The 12,646-nt window shown below is 62.2% G+C and overlaps 1 protein-coding gene across 1 annotated transcript; it reads right to left on the bottom strand.

The window, feature by feature from the left end:
• Positions 1-164: 164 nt before the first annotated feature.
• On the bottom strand, positions 165-12,640 carry CLPTM1 (CLPTM1 regulator of GABA type A receptor forward trafficking). Its single transcript, XM_030474970.1, has 14 exons — positions 12,552-12,640; positions 12,357-12,478; positions 9,853-9,976; positions 8,898-9,056; positions 8,577-8,694; positions 7,968-8,053; positions 6,472-6,592; positions 6,131-6,375; positions 4,772-4,865; positions 3,671-3,861; positions 3,484-3,579; positions 1,799-1,934; positions 1,509-1,676; positions 165-619 (listed from the first exon to the last, which is right to left on the bottom strand). Exons 1-14 carry the CDS (start codon positions 12,603-12,605, stop codon positions 432-434), a joined length of 1,902 nt encoding a protein of 633 aa, XP_030330830.1. The 5' UTR covers positions 12,606-12,640; the 3' UTR covers positions 165-431.
• Positions 12,641-12,646: the final 6 nt, after the last annotated feature.

Raw genomic sequence — 12,646 nt, forward strand, 5'->3', positions numbered from 1 at the left:
ATGGGGACACCCAGGTCACCCCCCTGTCCCCCCCCCCGCTCCCACCCCAATGTCCTCTCCCATTGAACCACCCCATATCTGGGTATAGAGGCCCCAGAGGGGGACCCCCCCCCAAACCCCTCTCGGGGTGGGGGGGGTTCAGATTTGAGGCGGGGGGGCCACTGTTGGGGTTCAATCAGCTCTTTATGGACGAGGCGACACCTCGGTGACACTGTCCTACACACCGGCACAATGGGATGGAGCACAAGGGAACGTGACACACGGCCGGGGGGGGGGGCCCCACAGGCTGCCCCCCCACCCCCCGAACCCCCCAACTCCCAACGGGGGGGGGGGGGGCACCCACCCAAAACGGCCGCTCCCCCCTCCCCCCCTCCTCCATGGGGTGCCCCATAGGGGGCTGGTAAAAACCGAGCATGGGGGGGGGGAGGGTGTTAATCCTTCTTCTTGTCCTCTGGAGGTTTGGGGGCCCCCGGCGGGGGGGGCAGCACTGTGGGGGGGGTGCTGGGGTGGGGGGGCGGGGGGGTGACCGTGTCCTCCCCACTGAGCCCGAATTCGTTGACGCGGGTCAGGTCCACGCGGTAGATCCAGCGCTGGTACAGGTAAATGAAGAACACCACGTCTGCGGGGGGAGAGAGGGGTCGGGGGGGGCACGGGGGGGGGGCCCGGGTGGAGCAGCACGTAAGCAGCAAGGAGAGACCCCCCCCCAGGACCCCATAAGCAGCAGGAGGGACCCCCCAGGACCCCATAAGCAGCAGGAGGGAGCCCCCAGACTCCCATAAGCAGCAGGAGGGACCCCCCAGACCCCATAAGCAGCAATAGAGACCCCCCCCAGGTCCCCATAAGCAGCAGGAGGGACCCCCCAGGACCCCATAATGAGCAGAAGGGGCCCCCCAGACCCCATAAGCAGCAGGAAGGATCCCGCAGGACCCCATAAGCAGCAGGAGGAACCCCCCAGAACCCCATAAACAGCAGGAGGGACCCCCCAGGAATCCCATAAGCAGCAGGAGGGAGCCCCTAGAACCCCATAAGCAGCAGGAGGGAGCCCCCAGGACCCCATAAGCAGCAGGAAGGACCCCCCAGGACCCCATAAGCAGCAAGAGAGACCCCCCCCAGGACCCCATAAGCAGCAGGAGGGACCCCCCACACCCCATAAGCAGCAGGAAGGACCACCCAGGACCCCATTAGCAGCAGGAAGGATCCTGCAGGACCCCATAAGCAGCAGGAGGGACCCCCCCAGGACCCCATAAGCAGCAGGAAGGATCCCGCGGGACCCCATAATGAGCAGGAGGGACCCCCCCCGAACCCCATAAGCAGCAAGAGACCCCCCCCAGGACCCCATAATGAGCAGGAGGGACCCCCCCAGGACCCCATAAGCAGCAGGAGGGATCCCCCAGGACCCCATAAGCAGCAGGAGGGACTCCCCCAGGACCCCATAATGAGCAGGAGGGACCCCATAAGCAGCAGGGGGGACCCCCCCCATGCCCCCCCATGCCCCCCCGGCTCCGTACCGTCCCGCAGGCAGCCTATCCTGTACATCATGGGCATCTTGATGACGAAGGCGAAGAGGTCGTCGATGAAGGTGTTGAGGGCTTTGTAGGTGAGCATCCTCCAGGGCAGGTGAGCCACCGACTTCAGCTTGTAGTTAATGAAGAGCTGGGGGGTCATGGTGATGAACCCTGCAAAACAGGGGGGGCCCGTGAGCCCTATGGGGAGCCCCAAGGGGAAGGAGCGCCTCGGCCCCCCCCCTTGCAGCCGTTTTCCCGTGGCGGGGGGGGGTAATTCCCGGTGTGGCACTCACCGAAGGTGAGCAGGAAGCCGTAGAGCATGCTCAGCACCCAGGAGTACCAGCCCTTGTGCTCCAGGTAGAGCAGGCTGTACACGGCGTAACAGCCCAGCAGCGGGAAGAGCAGCCACGAGAGGTACCGGAATGCCATCTGGGAATGGGGACACGGATCAGGGGTGGGCAGGGAGCTTCCGCCCCGGGCAAGGGGCTGGGGCAGGAGTCTGGAGCTTAGTCCCATGGGAATGGGCTGGAGCAGGAGTCTGGAGCTTAGTCCCATGGGAATGGGCTGCAGCACCAGTGTGGAGCTTAATCCCATGGGAATGGGCTGCAGCATGAGTCTGGAGCTTAGTCCCATGGGAATGGGCTGCAGCACCAGTGTGGAGCTTAATCCCATGGGAATGGGCTGCAGCATGAGTCTGGAGCTTAGTCCCATGGGAATGGGCTGCAGCACCAGTGTGGATCTTAATCCCATGGGAATGGGCTGCAGCATGAGTCTGGAGCTTAGACCCATGGGAATGGGCTGCAGCACCAGTGTGGAGCTTAATCCCATGGGAATGGGCTGGAACATGAGTCTGGAGCTTAGTCCCATGGGAATGGGCTGCAGCACCAATATGGACCTTCCCCAGCTCCTCTTCCACCTCCTGCTCTCCTTCCTTGCTGCATCCCATGGGAATGGGCTGGAGCATCAGAGTGGACTTTAATCCCATGGGAATGTGCCAGAGCACCAGTGTGGACCTTCCCCAGCTCCTGTTCCACCTCCTGCCCTCCTTCCTTGCTGCATCCCATGGGAATGGGCTGGAGCATGAGTCTGGAGCTTAATCCCATGGGAATGGGCTGCAGCACCAGTGTGGACCTTCCCCAGCTCCCGTTCCATCTCCTGCCCCTCTCCCTGCCTGTATCCCATGGGAATGTGCTGGAGCCCCAGTGTGGACCTTCCCCAGCTCCCATTCCACCTCCTGCCCCGCTCCCTGCCTGTATCCCATGGGAATGTGCTGGAGCCCCAGCATGGACCTTCCCCAGCTCCCATTCCACCTCCTGCCCCTCTCCCTGGCTCCATCCCATGGGAATGAGCCGGAGCCCCAGCGTGGACTTTCCCCAGCTCCCATTCCACCTCCTGCCCCTCTCCCTGGCTCCATCCCATGGGAATGTGCCGGAGCCCCAGTGTAGATCTTCCCCATCTCCCGTTCCACCTCCTGCCCCTCTCCCTGGCTCCATCCCATGGGAATGAGCCGGAGCCCCAGCGTGGACTTTCCCCAGCTCCCATTCCACCTCCTGCCCCTCTCCCTGGCTCCATCCCATGGGAATGTGCCGGAGCCCCAGTGTAGATCTTCCCCATCTCCCGTTCCACCTCCTGCCCCTCTCCCTGGCTCCATCCCATGGGAATGAGCCGGAGCCCCAGCGTGGACTTTCCCCAGCTCCCATTCCACCTCCTGCCCCTCTCCCTGCCTGCATCCCATGGGAATGTGCTGGAGCACCAATGTGGAGCTTAATCCCCCCGGAATGAGCTGCAGCACCAGCGTGGACCTTCCCCAGCTCCCGTTCCACCTCCTGCCCCTCTCCCTGGCTCCATCCCATGGGAATGAGCCGGAGCCCCAGCGTGGACCTTCCCCAGCTCCTGTTCCACCTCCTGCCCCGCTCCCTGGCTCCATCCCCCGGGAATACCACACGAGGGGCCCCCTCCAGCGCATCCCCCCACTCACATCATCATAGACCTTGGTGGACGACTCGATGTAGGTTGACTTATCCTTGAAGCTCACCCGCGGCAACACTCCGGCCACTTTATTGTCCCGGTCCAGCTTCCAAAGGGGAAAAGGGGGCAAAGCATGAGCCAGGAGCCTCGGGAGCACCCCGGAGTTTGGGGGGGGGGGCCAAGGGGGGGGGGCTCACCCGGACATCCATGACTTTTGTGATCTTCCAGAGGTCGATGAGGAGCCCGATGAAGACGCTCACTTGCACCACGAAGTTGGTCTCGTTGTCCAGGATGTAGAGCAGCACCACCAGCGACTGGAAGACGCCGAAGAAGACGGAGCGCACCGAGAGGCCCTCCAGCGACTGCCGGCTGTTCCAGAACTGGATGTCTGGGGAAGGGGGGGGGGGGGGGGGGGCGGAAATGGGGCCAGGAACCGGGATTGGGGCCTCAGAACCAGGTTCAGGCTGGCAGCGGGAGGGAGGGAGCCCCCCGGGCCCCATAACGAGCAGGATGGACCCCCTGGGCCCCATAATGAGCAGGACGGACCCCCCTGGGCCCCATAATGAGCAGGACGGACCCCCCTGGGCCCCATAATGAGCAGGATGGACCCCCCGGGCCCCATAATGAGCAGGACGGACCCCCCGGGCCCCATAATGAGCAGGAGGGACCCCCCTGGGCCCCATAATGAGCAGGAGGGACCCCCCCAGCACCCCATAATGAGCAGGAGGGACTCCCCTGGGCCCCATAATGAGCAAGAGAGACCCCCCAGGACCCCATAAGCAGCAGGAGGGACCCCCCAGGACCCCATTATCAGCAAAAGGGATGCCCAGGACCCCATAAGCAGCAGAAGAGACCCCCCCCGAACCCCATAAGGAGCAGGAGGGACCCCCCAGGACCCCACAAGCAGCAAAAGGGACCCCCCCAGGACCTCATAAGCAGCAGGAAGGACCCCCCAGAACCCCATAACCAGCAAGAGGAACCCCCCAGGACCCCATAAGCAGCAGGAAAGACCCCATAAGCAGCAGAAAGGACCCCCCAGGACCCCATAATGAGCAGGAGGGACCCCATAACCAGCAGAAGGGACTCCCAAGACCCCATAAGCAGTAAGAAAGACCCCCCCCGGACCCCATAATGAGCAAAAAGGACCCCATAAGCAGCAGAAAAGACTCAAAAGACCCCATAACCAACAGAAGGGACCCCCCCTGAACCCCATAATGAGCAGGAGGGACCCTCCAGGACCCCACAAGCAGCAGGAGGGACCCCAGGACCCTTCCCCTCCCCATGGTCGCAGCACCCACCATTCTTGAAGGCCAGGAACTCGAAGATGCTGTGCACGATGGAGACGATGATGGTGAGCGCCAGCAGGTAGGGGTTGGTCTCCAGGAGAGCCACCTGCAACAGGCACCAGGAACCTCCCACCTCTGCATCCCACCTCTGCATCCCACCTCTGCATCCCACCTCTGCATCCCACCTCTGCATCCCCACACCAAGGCTCCATCCCACCTCTCCATCTCCATCCCAAGGCTCCATCCCCATCCCAAGGCTCCATCCCCTTCCCCAGGCTCCATCCCACCTCTCCATCCGCTTCCCAAGGCTCCATCCCACCTCTCCATCCCCATCCCACCTCTCCATCCCCATCCCCAGGCTCTATCCCACCTCTCCATCCCCATCCCACCTCTCCATCCCCTTCCCAAGGCTCCATCCCACCTCTCCGTCCCCATCCCACCTCTCCATCCCCATCCCCAGGCTCTATCCCACCTCTCCATCCCCATCCCAAGGCTCCATCCCACCTCTCCATCCCCATCCCACCTCTCCATCCCCTTCCTAAGGCTCCATCCCACCTCTCCATCCCCATCCCAAGGCTCCATCCCCATCCCAAGGCTCCATCCCACCTCTCCATCCCCTTCCTAAGGCTCCATCCCACCTCTTCATCTCCATCCCACCTCTCCATCTCCATCCCCATCCCAAGGCTCCATCCCACCTCTCCATCCCCATCCCAAGGCTCCATCCCCATCCCAAGGCTCCATCCCCATCCCAAGGCTCCATCCCACCTCTCCATCCCCATCCCAAGGCTCCATCCCCATCCCAAGGCTCCATCCCACTTCTCCATCCCCTTCCTAAGGCTCCATCCCACCTCTTCATCTCCATCCCAAGGCTCCATCCCCATCCCCAGGCTCCATCCCACCTCTCCATCTCCATCCCAAGGCTCCATCCCACCTCTCCATCCCCTTCCCCAGGCTCCATCCCACCTCTCCATCCCCTTCCCAAGGCTCCATCCCACCTCTCCATCCCCATCCCACCTCTCCATCCCCATCCCCAGGCTCTATCCCACCTCTCCATCCCCATCCCACCTCTCCATCCCCTTCCCAAGGCTCCATCCCACCTCTCCATCCCCTTCCCAAGGCTCCATCCCACCTCTCCATCCCCATCCCAAGGCTCCATCCCCATCCCAAGGCTTCATCCCACCTCTCCATCCCCTTCCTAAGGCTCCATCCCACCTCTTCATCTCCATCCCACCTCTCCGTCTCCATCCCCATCCCAAGGCTCCATCCCACCTCTCCATCCCCACCCCAAGGCTCCATCCCAGCAGCGATGGGACAAACCCCATGGTGGGGATGACCAGGAGACCTGGGGGAGCCTGTGGGCTGCTTCCTCACCTTCACCGAGTCCTGCTCCTCATCCGACTGCTCGTAGAGGTCCTCCCCCAGGAAATTCCATGGGGATTTGGTGCTCTGGGCAGCGTAGAGCTGCCAGCGCCACAGGGACAGGGGGCAGAAGGAGAGGCGGAAGGGCAGGCGCTGCAGGGACTCGTTGATGGGGAAATAGTCCTTCTGCAGGTTCCAGTAGTCGTTGAAGTAGAGGATGGGGTAATAATCCCCACTGATGGCATCAAACTTCACGTCTGGAGGCAGGGGGAGAGCAGGGTGGGATGTGAGGGTGACACGGGCCCCATTCCCACGGGAATGGGCCCCACGGGAGAGCCCCCAGGTGTGCTTACACTGGTCCAGAGGAGGGGGCACGCTGCCCTTCACCCAGGGCGTGTGGTCATCCACCATGTTGATGGTGAGGTTGGGGTGCCAGTGCGAGATGACCTCCACGGGGCCATAGTCTTCAGCTCTCTGCAGGGAGAACGCCCAAATCATTATCGTCATCATCATCGTCGTCATCATCATCATCATCGTCGTCATCATCATCATCATCGTCATCATCATCATTATCATCATCGTCATCGTCATCATCATCATCGTCGTCATCATTGTCATCGTCATCATCATCATTGTCATCGTCATCATCATCATCATCATTGTCATCATCATCACCATCATCATCACCATCATCATCACCATTATCATCATCATCATCACCATCATCATCACCATCATCATCACCATCATCATCATCACCATCATCATCATCATCATCACCATCATCATCACCATCATCATCACCATCACCACCACGAGGGTTGATGTCCCTAAAGCTCACCCAGCCCCTTCCTTCTCCACCAGGCAGAGCCAAGCTCCCATCCCCAAAATCCCACAAGGGAATGATCCTGCTCTGCAGGACCACAAGGGGGAATCCTCTGTGGATGGACCCCATAAGCAGCAGGAGGGACCCCCCAGCACCCCATAATGAGCAGGAGGAGCCCCCCAGGACCCCATAAGCAGCAGGAGGGACCCTCTAGAACCCCATAAGCAGCAGGAGGAACCCCATAAGGAGAAACAGGAACCCCATAAGCAGCAAGAGGAACCCCCCAGGACCCCATAAGCAGAAGGAGGAACCCCCCAGGACCCCCATAAGCAGCAGGAGTGACCCCCCAGGACCTCATAAGCAGCAGGAGGGACCCCCCAGAACCCCATAAGCAGCAGGAGGGACCCCCCAGAACCCCATAAGCAGCAGGAGGGACCCCCCAGAACCCCATAAGCAGCAGGAGGGTCCCTCCAGGACCCCATAAACAGCAGGAGGAAGCCCCCAGAACCCCATAAGCAGAAGGAGGAACCCCCCAGGACCCCATAAGCAGCAGGAGGGACCCTCCAGGACCCCATAAGCAGCAGGAGGAACCCCATAAGCAGCAACAGGGATCCCCCAGACCCCTTAAGCAGCAGGAGGGACCCCCCAGAACCCCACAAGCAGCAGGAGGATCCCTCCAGAACCCCATATGTAGCAGGAGGGATCCCCCAGAACCCCATAAGCAGAAGAAGGAACCCCCCAGGACCCCATAAGCAGCAGGAGGCACCCCATAAGCAATAAGAGGCATCCCCCAGACCCCTTAAGCAGCAGAAGGGACCTCCCCAGAACCTCACAAGCAGCAGGAGGGTCCCTCCAGAACCCCATATGTAGCAGGAGGGATCCCCCAGAACCCCATAAGCAGAAGAAGGAACCCCATAAGGAGAAGGAGGAACCCCATAAGCAGCAGGAGGAACCCCCTGGTGACCACAGGAAGGTGCAGGACCATTGAGGAGCAGAGGCCAGCGCAGAGCAGGAGCTCAGTACCTTGATCATCTCCGGGTCTGCCTCCGTCTCGCCCGTCAGCAGGTTCTTGGTCTTCTGGAACCGCCGCCGCTTGTACTTGTTGATCACTGGAAGAGGAGAAGAACCCCCCCAATTCCATGGGGAATTGCTGCCAGCCCCACACGACGTGGGGAAGCAGATCCAAGGAGCTTATGGGCTGCCCCCTCATGTCACCCCCCCCCCCAGCAGCGCTCCTTCAGCTCCCACATTTCCCACTTAGCAATGGGAAAAGCTGGAATCTGGGGCCCATGAAGCACGGTAAGAGCCAAACCTTTGGGATAATGGTGTTAGCGGGGAGGAAACCCCCCTGGATGTGCCCTGGGCACCACAATTCCTCCCCTTCCTCAACATGACACCCCCCGGAGAGGTGGGACCCCCCATCCCACAGACCACGGATGGAATCCATAGGGATTTAAGGAGGTTTTTGCTCTGTAGGTTCATGAAGGATGAATCCCAAGTGTGGAAAACCCCCCCTGGAGCAGCTTTGGAGGCCCTGGTTGCCTTCATCTTCCCTTCCATTGAGGCAGAGCCCATCTCCTGGAGCTGCTGTGGGACATGGGAAGCGGGGTGCCAGCACCCCCTTTTCCATACTTCGGGACGTGTGGACCGTGGCGAGGCGCCGGTAGAGGTTCTTCTGCCGGGGGTCGGGGTGGAAACCGCTCTTGGTGAAGTAGACGTGGATGTAGATGGAGCCGTTCTGCTGCACGCTCTGAAACCAAGGGCAGGGGGTGAGGGGGGAACAGGCAGGACACGGCTGGGACCAAACCGGATGAGCCCCAGCTCCTTCCCACCCTGTTCCATGGGTCAACCGTGTGTTGGAGCATCCCTCAAGCTTCAACCCCACACCTCGGAGCAACACCCTTGGGGTCCTACCGCTAGGTCAAGCCTTGAGAAGAGCCGTGGGTGACCCACCTGCGAGATGTCCACCTCCCCATAGTGCTCGTAGCACCCATCGGCGTTCTCCCCACTGGTCCAGTCCCCATAGACGAGGTCCCTCTTCTGCCAGAACAGGGCTGAGCTGACGTTGAAGTCTGTGAAGTGCTCGTGCTCTGAGATGTACACGTAAAGGTCCTGCAGGGAGAGGAGAACGTCAGCATGGGGGGCACAGACCAGAGCAAGGACCGCTCCTGCCCCACAGCCACTGCTATGGGGCTCTGCTGAGCCCAGGAACTCCTGGTTATGGCACCGTGGTGGTGGTAACAGCACTGTGGTGGTGCTTATGGCACCGTAGTGGTGGTTATGGCACCATAGTGGTGGTTATGGCACCATAGTGGTGGTGGTTACGGCATCAGGGTGGTGGTTACGGCACCGCGGTGGTGGTTATGGCACCGTGATGGTGGTGGTGGTGGTTATGGCACCATAGTGGTGGTGGTTACGGCATCAGGGTGGTGGTTACGGCATCAGGGTGGTGGTTACGGCACCCGGGTGGTGGTTATGGCACCCTGGTGGTGGTGGTGGTGGTTATGGCACCATAGTGGTGGTTATGGCATCAGGGTGGTGGCGGTTATGGCACCGTGGTGGTGGTTATGGCACCGTGGTGGTGGTGGTGGCGCTTATGGCACCACGGTGGTGGTTATGGCACCATAGTGGTGGTGCTTATGGCACCGTGGTGCTGGTGGTGGTGCTTATGGCACCACGGTTGTGGTTATGCCACCATAGTGGTGGTGCTTATGGCACCGTAGTGGTGGTTATGGCACCGTAGTGGTGGTGGCTATGGCACCACAGGGGTGGTTATGGCACCGTGGTGGTGGTGGTTATGGCACCGTGGTGGTGGTTACGGCACCAAAGCCAAGGGCAGACCCGCGGCAGACCCAGCTCTAAAGGGTCCTGAGCAGGGCCAGGATGGGCCCAGCTCCTCCCGTGTTACCATCAAGGTGTCCTTAGGGAAGAGGTTCCTGCTGGGGGCCCGCGGCGTCCCCCCCGTGCTGCTCTGCTCCTGCGGCGCGGGTCCCCTCCGGAACCAGCTGCTGATGGCCCAGATGATGAAGATCCTGCGGGAAGAGCAGGAGAAGCTGCTCCAGCTGTCCCCAAGGAGCACCCCAAGGTGGATCCCACACAAGCTCCTTGCTCCCTTGGGTGGCAGAGCGGGAATTGCCAGCGCTGGGTGGGCACGGCCGGATTCCTGCCCCCAGCAAACCTGTGCTTGCACCAGCTCCGATCCAGCCCCGGGCATGGCGGGAGCAGGGAATGCTGGAGCTGCACTTGGGAATGCTGAGGAGCTCCAGGGTATCCCAAAGGAGGCTCCTGGGGGGGGGCCATCGCAGCCCTGCTGCAGGACAGGGACACATCCCAAAGGATGGGGGCTTCCAGCTCTGTTTGCCTGCTCCAACAGCAGCAAAGTATTCCCAGAGCTTCCCAAGGCATGGATCAGGGGGGGATGGGAGAACGGACGGGACTGAGAGCACGGGGTGGGATGGAGCTTGGGATGGGACAAAGCTGCCCTCGGAGGGATGAAGGGATGGGAGGGATGGAGGGATGGGAAGGAGGGAGGGATGGAGGGATGGGAAGGATGGAGGGATGAAGGGATGGGAAGGATGGAGGCATGAAGGGATGGGAAGGATGGAGGGATGAAGGGATGGGAAGGATGGAGGGATGGGAAGGATGGAGGCATGAAGGGATGGGAAGGATGGAGGGATGAAGGGATGGGAAGGATGGAGGCATGAAGGGATGGGAAGGATGGAGGCATGAAGGGATGGGAAGGATGGAGGCATGAAGGGATGGGAAGGATGGAGGCATGAAGGGATGGGAAGGATGGAGGCATGAAGGGATGGGAAGGATGGGAAGGATGGAGGGATGGGAAGGATGGAGGCATGAAGGGATGGGAAGGATGGAGGCATGAAGGGATGGGAAGGATGAAGGGATGGGAAGGATGGAGGCATGAAGGAATGGGAAGGATGGAGGCATGAAGGGATGGGAAGGATGGAGGGATGAAGGGATGGGAAGGATGAAGGGATGGGAAGGATGGAGGGATGAAGGGATGGGAAGGATGGAGGGATGAAGGGATGGGAAGGATGAAGGGATGGGAAGGGTGGAGAGATGAAGGGATGGGAAGGATGGAGGGATGAAGGGATGGGAAGGATGGAAGAAGGATGGAGGCATGAAGGGATGGGAAGGGTGGAGAGATGAAGGGATGGGAAGGATGGAAGGGTGAAGGGATGGGAAGGATGGAGAGATGAAGGGATGGGAAGGATGAAGGGATGGGAAGGATGGAGGGATGAAGGGATGGGAAGGATGAAGGGATGGGAAGGATGGAGGGAAGCAGGACACAGATGTGAAGAACAACCCCAGCTTCCAGGAAGGAATCCCCATCCCATCTGGAAGCACCAGTGTGGGAGCTCAGCCGGTTCCATACCCCAGCGGGACATTGGGACCAGCACATCCAGGCCCAATTCCCGCTCCAGGAGCACCCCTTCCCTAACACACAGCGCTCATTCCCGGCAGCAGGAACTCAGCACCACGCCAGGAGCCCCCTCTATTCCCACACCTCCAAGTGATGGGATAACGGAGTGCTCTTCCCTATGGATGTGGGGCAGAGGGAGCTTTGGGGGGGGGGGGGGTAGCTCAAATGAGTATCAACCGGACCCACGGCTTCCATGGGAAAACCGGGAATGGGCTCAGGAGCTGGGAAAAGGTCCATGGGGGGTGGACACCCCTTCAATGGGGGGACGGGCAGCACCGGACCCTGCTGTGGGGCTGGGGCCCCGGTACCGGGTGGAGACGGGCAGGACCGGGTCCGTGCCCCAGTACCGGGCAGGGCTGCGTCCGTGGCCTTGGTACTGGGTAGAGGCAGGCGGGACTGGGCCCATGGCCCCGGTACCGGGCAGGGCTGGGTCCGTGCCCCCAGTGTCAGGCAGGGCCGGGCAGGATCGGGTCCAAGGCCCCGGTACCAGACAGGACCGAGTCTGTGCCCTCGGTACCGGGCAAGGCCGGGCAGAACCGGGCCCGTGGCCCCGGTACCGGGTAGGGGTGGGCAGGACCGGGTCCGGGACCCCGGTTACCGGGTAGGAGCGGGCAGGACCGAGTCTGTGCCCCCAGTACCAGGTAGACACAGGCGGGACTGGGCCCATGGCCCCGGTACCAGGTAGAGGCGGGCAGGACCGGGTCCGTGCCCCCGGTACCGGGTAGAGGCGGGCGGGAGCGGGTCTGTGGCCCTGGTGCCAGGCGGGGCCGGGCAGGACCGGGTCCGATGCCTCGGTACCGGGCAGGGCCGGGTCCATGGCCCCGGTACCGGGCAGGGGCGGGCAGGACCGGGTCTGAGGCCTCGGTACCGGGTAGAGACGGGCAGGACCGTGTCCGTGCCCCCAGTACCAGGCAGGGCCGGGCGGGAGCGGGTCCGTGGCCGCGGGGAGCCCAGCCCGGCCCGGGCCTCACCTGAACAGCACCCCCTTGATGACCTGCCAGGCGTTGGGCGCCGCTTGCTGCCGCTGCGTCTCAGCCGCCGCCGCCGCCGCCGCGGCCGCCGCCGCCTCCCCGGCGCTGCCGTTGCTGCTGACCTGGCAGGGGGCACAAGGAGCCGGTCAGAGCGGCGGGGCCGCCGCGCTCCCCGCTCCCCGCGGCCGCTCCTACCTGCCCCGGGCCCGGCGCTGCCGCCGCCGCCGCCTCCGTGCCCGGCGCCGCCATCTTGTTGCGCCGTTAGCTCCCCCCCTCCCACCCCCAAAACC

Source organism: Strigops habroptila, unplaced genomic scaffold (genome assembly GCF_004027225.2).
Source record: "Strigops habroptila isolate Jane unplaced genomic scaffold, bStrHab1.2.pri NW_022045628.1_ctg1, whole genome shotgun sequence".
Classification (NCBI taxonomy): Eukaryota; Metazoa; Chordata; class Aves; order Psittaciformes; family Psittacidae; genus Strigops; species Strigops habroptila.